Source organism: Oncorhynchus mykiss, chromosome 10 (genome assembly GCF_057628025.1).
Source record: "Oncorhynchus mykiss isolate SJ-2025 chromosome 10, ASM5762802v1, whole genome shotgun sequence".
Taxonomy (NCBI): Eukaryota; Metazoa; Chordata; class Actinopteri; order Salmoniformes; family Salmonidae; genus Oncorhynchus; species Oncorhynchus mykiss.
Genome location: NC_143031.1, coordinates 82,428,827 through 82,446,626, shown reverse-complemented (window position 1 = coordinate 82,446,626; position 17,800 = coordinate 82,428,827). Strand labels below are relative to the sequence as shown.

Here is a 17,800-nt window from a genome sequence, read left to right as displayed (position 1 = left end):
GGATGGCTCTCTCCTTCATCTGGACAGACAGAGACCACATCTATCTATTAACTACACCTGTCTACCTAACAGTCTGGATGGCTCTCTCCTTCATCTGGACAGACAGAGACCACATCTCACTACACCTGTCTACCCAGAGTCTGGATGGCTCTCTCCTTCATCTGAACAGACAGAGACCACATCTAACTACACCTGTCTACCTAACAGTCTGGATGGCTCTCTCCTTCATCTGAACAGACAGAGACCACATCTCACTATTAACTACACCTGTCTACCTAACAGTCTGGATGGCTCTCTCCTTCATCTGGACAGACAGAGACCACATCTATCTATTAACTACACCTGTCTACCTAACAGTCTGGATGGCTCTCTCCTTCATCTGGACAGACAGAGACCACATCTCACTACACCTGTCTACCCAGAGTCTGGATGGCTCTCTCCTTCATCTGGACAGACAGAGACCACATCTAACTACACCTGTCTACCTAACAGTCTGGATGGCTCTCTCCTTCATCTGAACAGACAGAGACCACATCTCACTATTAACTACACCTGTCTACCCAGAGTCTGGATGGCTCTCTCCTTCATCTGGACAGACAGAGACCACATCTAACTACACCTGTCTACCCAGAGTCTGGATGGCTCTCTCCTTCATCTGGACAGACAGAGACCACATCTAACTACACCTGTCTACCTAACAGTCTGGATGGCTCTCTCCTTCATCTGGACAGACAGAGACCACATCTATCTATTAACTACACCTGTCTACCTAACAGTCTGGATGGCTCTCTCCTTCATCTGGACAGACAGAGACCACATCTCACTACACCTGTCTACCCAGAGTCTGGATGGCTCTCTCCTTCATCTGGACAGACAGAGACCACATCTCACTATTAACTACACCTGTCTACCCAAAGTCTGGATGGCTCTCTCCTTCATCTGAACAGACAGAGACCACATCTAACTACACCTGTCTACCCAGAGTCTGGATGGCTCTCTCCTTCATCTGGACAGACAGAGACCACATCTAACTACACCTGTCTACCCAGAGTCTGGATGGCTCTCTCCTTCATCTGGACAGACAGAGACCACATCTCACTATTAACTACACCTGTCTACCTAACAGTCTGGATGGCTCTCTCCTTCATCTGGACAGACAGAGACCACATCTAACTACACCTGTCTACCCAGAGTCTGGATGGATCCTCTCCTTCATCTGGACAGACAGAGACCACATCTCACTACACCTGTCTACCTAACAGTCTGGATGGATCCTCTCCTTCATCTGGACAGACAGAGACCACATCTCACTATTAACTACACCTGTCTACCTAACAGTCTGGATGGATCCTCTCCTTCATCTGGACAGACAGAGACCACATCTCACTATTAACTACACCTGTCTACCTAACAGTCTGGATGGCTCTCTCCTTCATCTGAACAGACAGAGACCACATCTCACTATTAACTACACCTGTCTACCTAACAGTCTGGATGGCTCTCTCCTTCATCTGGACAGACAGAGACCACATCTCACTATTAACTACACCTGTCTACCTAACAGTCTGGATGGATCCTCTCCTTCATCTGGACAGACAGAGACCACATCTCACTATTAACTACACCTGTCTACCTAACAGTCTGGATGGATCCTCTCCTTCATCTGAACAGACAGACCACATCTCACTACACCTGTCTACCTAACAGTCTGGATGGCTCCTCTCCTTCATCTGAACAGACAGAGACCACATCTATCTATTAACTACACCTGTCTACCTAACAGTCTGGATGGATCCTCTCCTTCATCTGAACAGACAGAGACCACATGAATACATCTCACTATTAACTACACCTGTCTACCTAACAGTCTGGATGGATCCTCTCCTCCTGAACAGACAGAGACCACATCTATCTATTAACTACACCTGTCTACCTAACAGTCTGGATGGCTCCTCTCCTCCTGAACAGACAGAGACCACATCTCACTATTAACTACACCTGTCTACCTAACAGTCTGGATGGCTCTCTCCTTCATCTGGACAGACAGAGACCACATCTCACTATTAACTACACCTGTCTACCTAACAGTCTGGATGGATCCTCTCCTTCATCTGGACAGACAGAGACCACATCTCACTACACCTGTCTACCTAACAGTCTGGATGGATCCTCTCCTTCATCTGGACAGACAGAGACCACATCTCACTACACCTGTCTACCTAACAGTCTGGATGGATCCTCTCCTTCATCTGAACAGACAGAGACCACATCTAACTACACCTGTCTACCTAACAGTCTGGATGGCTCCTCTCCTCCTGAACAGACAGAGACCACATCTACACCTGTCTACCTAACAGTCTGGATGGATCCTCTCCTTCATCTGAACAGACAGAGACCACATCTAACTACACCTGTTTACCTAATAGTCTGGATGGCTCCTCTCCTCCTGAACAGACAGAGACCACATGAATACATCTCACTATTAACTACACCTGTCTACCTAACAGTCTGGATGGATCCTCTCCTTCATCTGGACAGACAGAGACCACATCTCACTACACCTGTCTACCCAGAGTCTGGATGGCTCTCTCCTTCATCTGGACAGACAGAGACCACACCTCACTACACCTGTCTACCCAGAGTCTGGATGGCTCTCTCCTTCATCTGGACAGACAGAGACCACATCTAACTACACCTGTCTACCTAACAGTCTGGATGGCTCTCTCCTTCATCTGGACAGACAGAGACCACATCTAACTACACCTGTCTACCTAACAGTCTGGATGGCTCCTCTCCTCCTGAACAGACAGAGACCACATCTAACTACACCTGTCTACCTAACAGTCTGGATGGATCCTCTCCTTCATCTGGACAGACAGAGACCACATCTAACTACACCTGTCTACCTAACAGTCTGGATGGCTCCTCTCCTCCTGAACAGACAGAGACCACATCTAACTACACCTGTCTACCTAACAGTCTGGATGGCTCCTCTCCTCCTGGACAGACAGAAAGGGAGTTGGATTCGAGCCCCTCTTCATATCAATAGTTATGTCCATTATGAAAATGGTACAAACCAATTCATTTACAACGTATTTAAAATATCCCCAGAGTGTAATTATCACGGTATAGCATCACAACTCATCTGTACATCGAAACGGCGCTGTATCCATGGTTACCTTGAGGGTCTCTTTCCCAGAGGGGATGCGAGCCAGCATCTTCTCCACCACGGCGAGTTTGGTGAATCCCTCTCCTTCTGAAGGGATGAGCAGAGGCCCGTTCCTCCCGATCTCCCCGAGGGCCGTACAGGCAGCGACAGCGAGCAGAGGGGAACCACTGTCTAGGAAAGAGCCTGGGAACACACACACACGACATGAACCAACCTGGATCGAAAGGTTCTCTTTTACTGCCTCGACTACATCTTTCATCCTTAAACTGTGTTCTTTCCACAAATATATTTAAAAATTATAAATAAGTAAGTAATTTCTTGTAACAATGTGAATTAGCATAAAACTGGTCAAAAATAATTAGCATAAAAAAAAAAGAGTAAATATTATCTGAAAAATAAACAACGGTGACCGTCACCCTACCGATGGCTTTGGTTGCTATAGCGACCAGCTCCTCGTCCTCCTTGGGCGTGTCGTTCATCCTCTGTTCCCGGTTGAGGGCGGAGTCTCCGTTGGCGAAGGACTTCCTCTTGCTCATGTACCTGGCCACCATGTAGCCCAGCGCCATGATGGCTCCGTGCTGGGTCTCGGGGCTCTGCAGTTTCCAACAGGGAATACAGGTTTTTACTTTCAGCTCAGTGAAACTGGGACAACTTTTGCTTTCAGTACATTACATTCAAAATGACCGTATAAAAAACACATTTTGAGACCAGGAAAAACTGGGTCCTATTATGTGCAGCAAATATATGTGAAAATACACATTTCACTCCTTGGCCTACAGACGTGTGTACCTACAGGAGGGGGAGGGGCTACAGACGTGTGTACCTACAGAAGGGGGAGGGGCTACAGACGTGTGTACCTACAGGAGGGGGAGGGGCTACAGACGTGTGTACCTACAGGAGGGGGAGGGGCTACAGACGTGTGTACCTACAGGAGGGGGAGGGGCTACAGACGTGTGTACCTACAGGAGGGGGAGGGGCTACAGACGTGTGTACCTACAGGAGGGGGAGGGGCTACAGACGTGTGTACCTACAGGAGGGGGAGGGGCTACAGACGTGTGTACCTACAGGAGGGGGAGGGGCTACAGACGTGTGTACCTACAGGAGGGGGAGGGGCTACAGACGTGTGTACCTACAGGAGGGGGAGGGGCTACCTACGTGTGTACCTACAGGAGGGGGAGGGGCTACCTACGTGTGTATCTACAGGAGGGGGAGGGGCTACCTACGTGTGTATCTTTAGTGATCTTGATGAGCGTCTGAACGGCAGTCTTCAGCTCGTTTCCTGACATGGTGGACACCACCACAGCGTAGAGCTGAGCTGCTAGCTCCCTTAGGTCCTCCTTGTTGGTGTTCATTAGACTCTGCGGAAGGGGAAATGTAGTATTAGCGTCGGTTAGCGTTAGCGTAGCATGAAGCATACCGACGTATCCTTTACAGATGTAGCATCGACTAGCGTTAGCATGCAGCATACCAACGTATATTTTACAGTAGTAGCATTGACTAGCATTTCTTAGCATTGGCCTACCATGTAGCATATCAAGGTACCATATCGGAGTTGTATAGTACATAGCGTCAATTAGCGTAGCATTAGCTTTCCAATTAATAGGTTACATAAGTAGCGTCAATTAGCATACCATGGTATCTTTTACAGTAGTAGCATCAATCGATTTTTTACCTTGATCCAGTCGATCTTGTGGATAAACATGGGGGCCAGGTTGTGAGGACAGACAGACACCACCTCCAGAAGACAGTACATCACAGGGACTCCTTTCAAAATAAAATCAAGAATAAAACATTTAAAAACATACAAATGTAGCTATACATTTTGGTATCAGTTATAAGGTATGAATGATGTATTTACTAGCCTGGAATCCAAACAGATATGCTCACTTCACAATATCAACAACGGTGAAACGGAGCATACCATTTTGGATCCCAGGCCTGTAAACACGCGAGTATATTTTACAGTAGTAGCATTGACTAGCGTTAGCGTCGACTAGCATTTCTTAGCATTGGCTTAGCATGTAGCATATCAGGGTACTTTAAGGTGCATAGCGTCAATTAGCGTAGCATTAGCATTCTAATGAATATGTTCCATTGGTAGCGTCAATTAGCATACCACGGTATCTTTCACAGGTATGAAAAACGCATTTACTAGCCTGGAATCCAATATCAACAACAGCAAAACGGAGCATGCCATTTTGGATTCCAGGCCTGTAAACACGTGAGTATTTGGAGACGAGGAGACGAGGAGACGAGATAAGGAAACAAAGAAAAGAAAAGGAAAGCATCATCACATCACTCGCCTCCTACAGCAGACAGCAGCTGCTGCAGTAACTCCATGTAGACCTGCACGGGGTTGACCTCTGCCCCCTTGGTTCCAGTGGAGGACGGCGAGGTCAGGGGTTCGTTGGAGAGCAGGGCGTGCGTGTAGCGTCCGATGGCAGGCGCGTCGTCCTGCATGTCCGCCAGGCTCTTGGAGACGGGCGTGGCCCCGGCACTGTGGGCCAGACACATCCGCAGGTACAGCACGATCTGGAGACGGGAAACCCCGGGGGGGTTAGAAAAGGAAGTCGTGTCTATTAACAGGAAGTGCGGAAAGGTAAATGTCTGTAAGCCCCCATAGTTTTGTCCCCCCCGTGTTTCGTTTCATTCTTTAAAACTTCCCTCTTCAATTGTTTTGTGGTTCGGCTAGTCATAAACAGCATGGACACATAGCCTGGTTCCTCTCTAGGTTTCTTCCTAGTAGGTTCCAATTGTTTTGTGGTTCGGCCAGTCATAAACAGCATGGACACATAGCCTGGTTCCTCTCTAGGTTTCTTCCTAATCAAATCAAATTTTATTTGTCACATACACATGGTTAGCAGATGTTAATGCGAGTGTAGCGAAATGCTTGTGCTTCTAGTTCCGACAATGCAGTAATAACAAGTAATCTAACTAACAATTCCCAAACTACTGTCTTGTACACAGTGTAAGGGGATAAAGAATATGTACATAAGGATATATGAATGAGTGATGGTACAGAGCAGCATAGGCAAGATACAGTAGATGGTATCGGGTACAGTATGTACAAATGAGATGAGTATGTAAACAAAGTGGCATAGTATAGTATAAAGTGGCTAGTGATACATGTATTACATAAGGATACCGTCGATGATATAGAGTACAGTATATACGTATGCATATGAGATGAATAATGTAGGGTAAGTAACATTTATATAAGGTAGCATTGTTTAAAGTGGCTAGTGATATATTTACATAATTTCCCATCAATTCCCATTATTAAAGTGGCTGGAGTTGAGTCAGTGTCAGTGTGTTGGCAGCAGCCACTCAGTGTTAGTGGTGGCTGTTTAACAGTCTGATGGCCTTGAGATAGAAGCTGTTTTTCAGTCTCTCGGTCCCAGCTTTGATGCACCTGTACTGACCTCGCCTTCTGGATGATAGCGGGGTGAACAGGCAGTGGCTCGGGTGGTTGATGTCCTTGATGATCTTTATGGCCTTCCTGTGACATCGGGTGGTGTAGGTGTCCTGGAGGGCAGGTAGTTTGCCCCCGGTGATGCGTTGTGCAGACCTCACTACCCTCTGGAGAGCCTTACGGTTGAGGGCGGTGCAGTTGCCATACCAGGCGGTGATACAGCCCGCCAGGATGCTCTCGATTGTGCATCTGTAGAAGTTTGTGAGTGCTTTTGGTGACAAGCCGAATTTCTTCAGCCTCCTGAGGTTGAAGAGGCGCTGCTGCGCCTTCTTCACGATGCTGTCTGTGTGAGTGGACCAATTCAGTTTGTCTGTGATGTGTATGCCGAGGAACTTAAAACTTGCTACCCTCTCCACTACTGCTCCATCGATGTGGATAGGGGGGTGTTCCCTCTGCTGTTTCCTGAAGTCCACAATCATCTCCTTAGTTTTGTTGACGTTGAGTGTGAGGTTGTTTTCCTGACACCACACTCCGAGGGCCCTCACCTCCTCCCTGTAGGCCGTCTCATCGTTGTTGGTAATCAAGCCTACCACTGTTGTGTCGTCCGCAAACTTGATGATTGAGTTGGAGGCGTGCGTGGCCACGCAGTCGTGGGTGAACAGGGAGTACAGGAGAGGGCTCAGAACGCAACCTTGTGGGGCCCCAGTGTTGAGGATCAGCGGGGAGGAGATGTTGTTGCCTACCCTCACCACCTGGGGGCGGCCCGTCAGGAAGTCCAGTACCCAGTTGCACAGGGCGGGGTCGAGACCCAGGGTCTCGAGCTTGATGACGAGCTTGGAGGGTACTATGGTGTTGAATGCCGAGCTGTAGTCGATGAACAGCATTCTCACATAGGTATTCCTCTTGTCCAGATGGGTTAGGGCAGTGTGCAGTGTGGTTGAGATTGCATCGTCTGTGGACCTATTTGGGCGGTAAGCAAATTGGAGTGGGTCTAGGGTGTCAGGTAGGGTGGAGGTGATATGGTCCTTGACTAGTCTCTCAAAGCACTTCATGATGACGGATGTGAGTGCTACGGGGCGGTAGTCATTTAGCTCAGTTACCTTAGCTTTCTTGGGAACAGGAACAATGGTGGCCCTCTTGAAGCATGTGGGAACAGCAGACTGGTATAGGGATTGATTGAATATGTCCGTAAACACACCGGCCAGCTGGTCTGCGCATGCTCTGAGGGCGCGGCTGGGGATGCCATCTGGGCCTGCAGCCTTGCGAGGGTTAACACGTTTAAATGTCTTACTCACCTCGGCTGCAGTGAAGGAGAGACCGCATGTTTTCGTTGCAGGCCGTGTCAGTGGCACTGTATTGTCCTCAAAGCGGGCAAAAAAGTTATTTAGTCTGCCTGGGAGCAAGACATCCTGGTCCGTGACTGGGCTGGGTTTCTTCCTGTAGTCCGTGATTGACTGTAGACCCTGCCACATGCCTCTTGTGTCTGAGCCGTTGAATTGAGATTCTACTTTGTCTCTGTACTGGCGCTTAGCTTGTTTGATAGCCTTGCGGAGGGAATAGCTGCACTGTTTGTATTCGGTCATGTTACCAGACACCTTGCCCTGATTAAAAGCAGTGGTTCGCGCTTTCAGTTTCACACGAATGCTGCCATCAATCCACGGTTTCTGGTTAGGGAATGTTTTAATCGTTGCTATGGGAACGACATCTTCAACGCACGTTCTAATGAACTCGCACACCGAATCAGCGTATTCGTCAATGTTGTTATCTGACGCAATACGAAACATCTCCCAGTCCACGTGATGGAAGCAGTCTTGGAGTGTGGAGTCAGCTTGGTCGGACCAGCGTTGGACAGACCTCAGCGTGGGAGCCTCTTGTTTTAGTTTCTGTCTGTAGGCAGGGATCAACAAAATGGAGTCGTGGTCAGCTTTTCCGAAAGGGGGGCGGGGCAGGGCCTTATATGCGTCGCGGAAGTTAGAGTAACAATGGTCCAAGGTCTTTCCTCCCCTGGTTGCGCAATCGATATGCTGATAAAATTTGGGGAGTCTTGTTTTCAGATTAGCCTTGTTAAAATCCCCAGCTACAATGAATGCAGCCTCCGGATAAATTGTTTCCAGTTTGCAGAGAGTTAAATAAAGTTCGTTCAGAGCCATCGATGTGTCTGCTTGGGGGGGGATATATATGGCTGTGATTATAATCGAAGAGAATTCTCTTGGTAGATAATACGGTCTACATTTGATTGTGAGGAATTCTAAATCAGGTGAACAGAAGGATTTGAGTTCCTGTATGTTTCTTTCATCGCACCATGTCACGTTAGTCATAAGGCATACGCCCCCGCCCCTCTTTTTACCAGAAAGATGTTTTTTTTTGTCTGCGCGATGCGTGGAGAAACCTGTTGGCTGCACCGCTTCGGATAGCGTCTCTCCAGTGAGCCACGTTTCCGTGAAGCAAAGAACGTTACAGTCTCTGATGTCCCTCTGGAATGCTACCCTTGCTCGGATTTCATCAACCTTGTTGTCAAGAGACTGGACATTGGCAAGAAGAATGCTAGGGAGTGGTGCGCGCTGTGCCCGTCTCCGGAGTCTGACCAGAAGACCGCCTCGTTTCCCTCTCTTTCGGAGTCGTTTTTTTGGGTCGCTGCATAGGATCCACTCCGTTGTCCTGTTTGTAAGGCAGAACACAGGATCCGCGTCGCGAAAAACATATTCTTGGTCGTACTGATGGTGAGTTGATGCTGATCTTATATTCAGTAGTTCTTCTCGACTGTATGTAATGAAACCTAAGATGACCTGGGGTACTAATGTAAGAAATAACACGTAAAAAAACAAAAAACTGCATAGTTTCCTAGGAACGCGAAGCGAGGCGGCCATCTCTGTCGGCGCCGGAAGTAGATTCCTGGCCTTTCTAGGGAGTTTTTCCTAGCCACCGTGCTTCTACACCTGCATTGCTTGCTGTTTGGGGGTTTTAGGCTGGGTTTCTGTACAGCACTTTGAGATATCAGCTGATGTACGAAGGGCTTTATAAATACATTTGATTTGGACGTTCATACAACTACGTAGTTGAATTAGTTTTGTCTTACCTCGCCAAACGCAGAAGGGTTGAAGGGGAGCGTGTACGTCCCCACGGTGTACTTGGCAGGCGTCTTCATTCTCTGAGCAGCCTAAAGAACAGACCAGATCAACAGGGCTGTGAAGACCTAATGCTGAGACACCTGTACCTCTACATTACCTAGAGAGTAAATTATCTAATGACAGGGGGCTCGATCTGGGACAAGGGAGGGGGGGGGGGGGGGGGGGGGGGTTACGCTCTCACCTTCTCCTGGATGTAGGCCACCATGTCAGGGAATGAGGGCATGGGTTTACGGCCCTCTTTCTCCGAGTTCTTGGCAGGCAGAGCCCTCAGGACACGCTGGGCCTCGCTGCATACCTCTTCTCTCCTGTAATAAAACACACCATAGAGACACTGAGGTCAGGACACTGGGCCTCTCTCCTGTAATAAACACACCATAGAGACACTGAGGTCAGGACACTGGGCCTCTCTCCTGTAATAAAACACACCATAGAGACACTGAGGTCAGGACACTGGGCCTCTCTCCTGTAATAAACACACCATAGAGACACTGGGCCTCTCTCCTATAATAACACACCATAGAGACACTGGGCCTCTCTCCTATAATAAACACACTATAGAGACACTGGGCCTCTCTCCTATAATAACACACCAGAGACACTGGGCCTCTCTCCTATAATAACACACCATAGAGACACTGGGCCTCTTTCCTATAATAAACACACTATAGAGACACTGGGCCTCTCTCCTATAATAACACACCAGAGACACTGGGCCTCTCTCCTGTAATAACACACCATAGAGACACTGGGCCTCTCTCCTATAATAAACACACCATAGAGACACTGGGCCTCTCTCCTATAATAACACACCATAGAGACACTGGGCCTCTCTCCTGTAATAACACACCAGAGACACTGGGCCCCTCTCCTATAATAACACACCAGAGACACTGGGCCTCTCTCCTGTAATAACACACCATAGAGACACTGGGCCTCTCTCCTATAATAAACACACCATAGAGACACTGGGCCTCTCTCCTGTAATAACACACCATAGAGACACTGGGCCTCTCTCCTATAATAACACACCATAGAGACACTGGGCCTCTCTCCTATAATAACACACCATAGAGACACTGAGGTCAGGACACTGGGCCTCTCTCCTATAATAACAGACTTCCTATATGTTTTTTCTCAGTGTGTGTGTGCGCGCATGTCTAGTGTTGAGACTTACGGGTCCCCAGCAGCCAATAGGAGCAAGTATCTGGAGGGCACGTGATCAGAAGCGAATACCGTGCTGGCGTACTTCATTGCCACCTGACGCACCTGCACCTCAGGCTGACCAATCACAACACAGAAGAACACAATATTCAGAACTTTGACTGACCAATCAGAAAGCAATACTCCAACTTAAATCATATAGATTCTTCAGCAACACTATATTCAGACACAGTGACATTCTGGAACACTTGGACAACAGTGACATTCTGGAACACTTGGACAACAGTGACATTCTGGAACACTTGGACAACAGTGACATTCTGGAACACTTGGACAACAGTGACATTCTGGAACACTTGGACAACAGTGACATTCTGGAACACTTGGACAACAGTGACATTCTGGAACACTTGGACAACAGTGACATTCTGGAACACTTGGACAACAGTGACATTCTGGAACACTTGGACAACAGTGACATTCTGGAACACTTGGACAACAGTGACATTCTGGAACACTTGGACAACAGTGACATTCTGGAACACTTGGACAACAGTGACATTCTGGAACACTTGGACAACAGTGACATTCTGGAACACTTGGACAACAGTGACATTCTGGAACACTTGGACAACAGTGACATTCTGGAACACTTGGACAACAGTGACATTCTGGAACACTTGGACAACAGTGACATTCTGGAACACTTGGACAACAGTGACATTCTGGAACACTTGGACAACAGTGACATTCTGGAACACTTGGACAACAGTGACATTCTGGAACACTTGGACAACAGTGACATTCTGGAACACTTGGACAACAGTGACATTGTGGAACACTTGGACAACAGTGACATTGTGGAACACTTGGACAACAGTGACATTGTGGAACACTTGGACAACAGTGACATTGTGGAACACTTGGACAACAGTGACATTGTGGAACACTTGGACAACAGTGACATTGTGGAACACTTGGACAACAGTGACATTGTGGAACACTTGGACAACAGTGACATTCTGGAACACTTGGACAACAGTGACATTCTGGAACACTTGGACAACAGTGACATTCTGGAACACTTGGACAACAGTGACATTCTGGAACACTTGGACAACAGTGACATTCTGGAACACTTGGACAACAGTGACATTCTGGAACACTTGGACAACAGTGACATTCTGGAACACTTGGACAACAGTGACATTCTGGAACACTTGGACAACAGTGACATTCTGGAACACTTGGACAACAGTGACATTCTGGAACACTTGGACAACAGTGACATTCTGGAACACTTGGACAACAGTGACATTCTGGAACACTTGGACAACAGTGACATTCTGGAACACTTGGACAACAGTGACATTCTGGAACACTTGGACAACAGTGACATTCTGGAACACTTGGACAACAGTGACATTCTGGAACACTTGGACAACAGTGACATTCTGGAACACTTGGACAACAGTGACATTCTGGAACACTTGGACAACAGTGACATTCTGGAACACTTGGACAACAGTGACATTCTGGAACACTTGGACAACAGTGACATTCTGGAACACTTGGACAACAGTGACATTCTGGAACACTTGGACAACAGTGACATTCTGGAACACTTGGACAACAGTGACATTCTGGAACACTTGGACAACAGTGACATTCTGGAACACTTGGACAACAGTGACATTCTGGAACACTTGGACAACAGTGACATTCTGGAACACTTGGACAACAGTGACATTCTGGAACACTTGGACAACAGTGACATTCTGGAACACTTGGACAACAGTGACATTCTGGAACACTTGGACAACAGTGACATTCTGGAACACTTGGACAACAGTGACATTCTGGAACACTTGGACAACAGTGACATTCTGGAACACTTGGACAACAGTGACATTCTGGAACACTTGGACAACAGTGACATTCTGGAACACTTGGACAACAGTGACATTCTGGAACACTTGGACAACAGTGACATTCTGGAACACTTGGACAACAGTGACATTCTGGAACACTTGGACAACAGTGACATTCTGGAACACTTGGACAACAGTGACATTCTGGAACACTTGGACAACAGTGACATTCTGGAACACTTGGACAACAGTGACATTCTGGAACACTTGGACAACAGTGACATTCTGGAACACTTGGACAACAGTGACATTCTGGAACACTTGGACAACAGTGACATTCTGGAACACTTGGACAACAGTGACATTCTGGAACACTTGGACAACAGTGACATTCTGGAACACTTGGACAACAGTGACATTCTGGAACACTTGGACAACAGTGACATTCTGGAACACTTGGACAACAGTGACATTCTGGAACACTTGGACAACAGTGACATTCTGGAACACTTGGACAACAGTGACATTCTGGAACACTTGGACAACAGTGACATTCTGGAACACTTGGACAACAGTGACATTCTGGAACACTTGGACAACAGTGACATTCTGGAACACTTGGACAACAGTATTCCCTACAATGACAACACAATATAAAACAAGCGCCATATATTCCTGGTAAATTAAATCACATGTTTCTTCTACATCCTAGCTAGTAGAACTAGTAATATTTCATATACAAATCATAGAGAGATCATAGGACAGGGGTCAGAAACAGGTGGACTGTGGGGGTTTATGTTGGAGCCCCCCCAAAGGAACAAGAACCAGGGCAAAACAAGACATGAATCAACAGCAGGGTTTAGTTGAGGAAATCAGTTCAAGTATTCCCATCTAGTATTCCCTGTAGGTTAATGAGTCATAGGAGAAATGGCCCCCTGTAGGTTAACGTGTCAGAGGAGAAACCAGCGCTTCCATCCGGTTGACTACAGCTTCCTGTAGGTTAACGTGTCAGAGGAGAAACCAGCGCTTCCATCCGGTTGACTACAGCTTCCTGTAGGTTAACGTGTCATAGGAGAAACCAGAGCTTCCATCCGGTTGACTACAGCTTCCTGTAGGTTAACGTGTCATAGGAGAAATCATATCTATTGTTACCTTGCCCATGTAAGCTGCCACCAGGGCTTCCATCAGGTTCAGTAGCGCCCCCTGTAGGTTAGCGTAGGCTCCCACCATCATAGACAGAGCCTCCTGGATGGCTAGACGGACATCAGGCTCCTCCTGTACACAGGCAAGGTCAGACGGGGCAGGAGGACGGTTAGAATATATGAAAAGGTCGCTGCCATAAACCTTGAATTATGTTTTGGAGGCCTTTGTGTCGTGTCTCGTCCAATATATATATAATAATGTTGGTAAACAGTGTATTCAAATAGCATTGTCTTGATGCAGGAACAACTACCTTGCACATGGCCTCAAAGAACTGCTGGACCAGAGCGATATCTTTGGTGAAGAGTTGGGGCATCCGGCTGAGAAGAGAGGAAACATCCCCTCACTATCACATCATCGTCACTCACATCAACTCATCATCATCATCACTCACATCAACATAATTATAATCAAGACACAGACTATTGGTTGTTAAAGCTCCAATGTGTAGCTTTTTTGGGGGGCGGTAATCTGACCAAATTCACATAGAAACGTGTGTTACAGATAATGTGGTTCTCATTGAAAGCCATGAGAACAAGCGGTAGATCTATTCTATGTGCACTATTTCTATGCTTCTCGTTCTTAAGTTTATTTTATTTTTGGGGGGCTTTCGGTTTTGTACACCAGCTTCCAAACAGCTGAAAACACAATATTTTTGTGGTTTATGGAGTAGATATTTCACAGCGGTTTAGATGGAACATCGATTCTCTACACTACACTTGGTTTGTTTTGTCACAGGAACCGAGATGAGGCAAACCATTCGAATTTTAGCAAACAGGAAACGGAGGAGCGATTTCGGCATAGCGCATTTTAAAATAGACAGATTTTTACTGTGAAATACCTGGACAGTTTCCCCACAGCAGAGTAGGCCATACACAGCAACTTAGGATCCTGCCAAATCAAACACCAGACAACAACAACATATCCCATCATGCTCTATACCAGGAGCACGCAAAGCATCAACCATTGAAAAGGAGAATAGCTACGATGTGTAGTTGATGAAACCAGATTAAAAAAAACACATTGATTGATGGCTTTACCTCCTTGTACTCATTGATGAGCTTGGTGAGGCCATTCAGCAGCATCAGACCCAGTGGTTTGTTGGTGTCAGGACATCTGTCAGAGAGGAGAGACACAACATGTTAGGAGAGGCTTTAGTGTGGGTTAGTGTTGGGCTGGAACAAAAAGCCCACTCACTCCTTTGATGACCCCTTCATTTCATTTTTGTAGCTTGTTTTTGTAATTGAAGCATTTACTTCTAACTTAGTGGTCGCCAACCGGTCGATCTCAAACCGACTTGTCGCCAACCGGTCGATCTCAAACCGACTGGTCGCCAACCGGTCGATCTCAAACCGACTGGTCGCCAACCGGTCGATCTCAAACCGACTGGTCGCCAACCGGTCGATCTCAAACCGACTGGTCGCCAACCGGTCGATCTCAAACCGACTGGTCGCCAACCGGTCGATCTCAAACCGACTGGTCGCCAACCGGTCGATCTCAAACCGACTGGTCGCCAACCGGTCGATCTCAAACCGACTGGTCGCCAACCGGTCGATCTCAAACCGACTGGTCGCCAACCGGTCGATCTCAAACCGACTGGTCGCCAACCGGTCGATCTCAAACCGACTGGTCGCCAACCGGTCGATCTCAAACCGACTGGTCGCCAACCGGTCGATCTCAAACCGACTGGTCGCCAACCGGTCGATCTCAAACCGACTGGTCGCCAACCGGTCGATCTCAAACCGACTGGTCGCCAACCGGTCGATCTCAAACCGACTGGTCGCCAACCGGTCGATCTCAAACCGACTGGTCGCCAACCGGTCGATCTCAAACCGACTGGTCGCCAACCGGTCGATCTCAAACCGACTGGTCGCCAACCGGTCGATCTCAAACCGACTGGTCGCCAACCGGTCGATCTCAAACCGACTGGTCGCCAACCGGTCGATCTCAAACCGACTGGTCGCCAACCGGTCGATCTCAAACCGACTGGTCGCCAACCGGTCGATCTCAAACCGACTGGTCGCCAACCGGTCGATCTCAAACCGACTGGTCGCCAACCGGTCGATCTCAAACCGACTGGTCGCCAACCGGTCGATCTCAAACCGACTGGTCGCCAACCGGTCGATCTCAAACCGACTGGTCGCCAACCGGTCGATCTCAAACCGACTGGTCGCCAACCGGTCGATCTCAAACCGACTGGTCGCCAACCGGTCGATCTCAAACCGACTGGTCGCCAACCGGTCGATCTCAAACCGACTGGTCGCCAACCGGTCGATCTCAAACCGACTGGTCGCCAACCGGTCGATCTCAAACCGACTGGTCGCCAACCGGTCGATCTCAAACCGACTGGTCGCCAACCGGTCGATCTCAAACCGACTTGTCGCCAACCGGTCGATCTCAAACCGACTGGTCGCCAACCGGTCGATCTCAAACCGACTGGTCGCCAACCGGTCGATCTCAAACGGACTGGTCGCCAACCGGTCGATCTCAAACGGACTGGTCGCCAACCGGTCGATCTCAAACGGACTGGTCGCCAACCGGTCGATCTCAAACCGACTGGTCGCCAACCGGTCGATCTCAAACCGACTGGTCGCCAACCGGTCGATCTCAAACCGACTGGTCGCCAACCGGTCGATCTCAAACCGACTGGTCGCCAACCGGTCGATCTCAAACCGACTGGTCGCCAACCGGTCGATCTCAAACCGACTGGTCGCCAACCGGTCGATCTCAAACCGACTTGTCGCCAACCGGTCGATCTCAAATCGACTTGTCGACCGCCGAGGCATTTCACGTCGACCGCCGAGGCATTTCACGTCGACCGCCGAGGCATTTCACGTCGACCGCCGAGGCATTTCACGTCGACCGCCGAGGCATTTCACGTCGACCGCCGAGGCATTTCACGTCGACCGCCGAGGCATTTCACGTCGACCGCCGAGGCATTTCACGTCGACCGCCGAGGCATTTCACGTCGACCGCCGAGGCATTTCACGTCGACCGCCGAGGCATTTCACGTCGACCGCCGAGGCATTTCACGTCGACCGCCGAGGCATTTCACGTCGACCGCCGAGGCATTTCACGTCGACCGCCGAGGCATTTCACGTCGACCGCCGAGGCATTTCTAGTCGACCGCCGAGGCATTTCTAGTCGACCGCCGAGGCATTTCTAGTCGACCGCCGAGGCATTTCTAGTCGACCGCCGAGGCATTTCTAGTCGACCGCCGAGGCATTTCTAGTCGACCGCCGAGGCATTTCTAGTCGACCGCCGAGGCATTTCTAGTCGATCGCCGAGGCATTTCTAGTCGATCGCCGAGGCATGTCTAGTTGATCTCCAAGGCATTTCTAGTCGATCGCCAAGGCATTTCTAGTCGATCGCCAAGGCATTTCTAGTCGATCTCCAAACATTTCTATAAAAAACCCAACGATAGTCTTGTGTTCCTAATTTTGTTTATTTTATTCGTCTCGGGCTGTTGGTGGTCGGTGCAGACAACTCAGCCGCTGCCCTGCGCGCTGGGTAGGCAAACTGTTTCCATTTCATGTGTCTGAATGTACAAACTGTGCCTCTCCGGTGGGCCTGGGGAGGAAATCAGGTGCACTATAGGCCTACCGCTAGCCAATCAGATTGCTCAGATGAGCGAGTCTGAAGTAACGTAGCAGGCAATAAGAAACTACGGCAAAGTTGATACTGTGAGATTTCAAAACGTTTAAAACCCATGACTGTTGCGAGACTGACCCTCAGTCTGCTGCTCTCTCCCTCCGCTGAGACTGACCCTCAGTCTGCTGCTCTCTCCCTCTGCTGAGACTGACCCTCAGTCTGCTGCTCTCTCCCTCCGCTGAGACTGACCCTCAGTCTGCTGCTCTCT

At 48.6% G+C, this 17,800-nt stretch overlaps 1 protein-coding gene across 5 annotated transcripts in view; it reads right to left on the bottom strand.

Annotated features, from left to right (window-relative positions):
* Positions 1-17,800, bottom strand: part of LOC149980501 (proteasome adapter and scaffold protein ECM29-like) — a 59,023-nt gene that overhangs the window by 29,457 nt on the left and 11,766 nt on the right. For all 5 annotated transcript variants that reach the window (XM_090188119.1, XM_090188120.1, XM_090188122.1 and 2 more), the window contains 12 exons: positions 14,982-15,057; positions 14,783-14,832; positions 14,195-14,261; positions 13,894-14,016; positions 10,884-10,987; positions 9,891-10,014; positions 9,658-9,738; positions 5,473-5,701; positions 4,842-4,933; positions 4,393-4,527; positions 3,591-3,762; positions 3,180-3,352 (listed from right to left, as the gene is read on the bottom strand). In XM_090188119.1, coding sequence (XP_090044245.1) covers positions 3,180-3,352; positions 3,591-3,762; positions 4,393-4,527; positions 4,842-4,933; positions 5,473-5,701; positions 9,658-9,738; positions 9,891-10,014; positions 10,884-10,987; positions 13,894-14,016; positions 14,195-14,261; positions 14,783-14,832; positions 14,982-15,057 — 1,426 coding nt within the window. The remainder of the gene's footprint in view (positions 1-3,179; positions 3,353-3,590; positions 3,763-4,392; positions 4,528-4,841; positions 4,934-5,472; positions 5,702-9,657; positions 9,739-9,890; positions 10,015-10,883; positions 10,988-13,893; positions 14,017-14,194; positions 14,262-14,782; positions 14,833-14,981; positions 15,058-17,800) is intronic.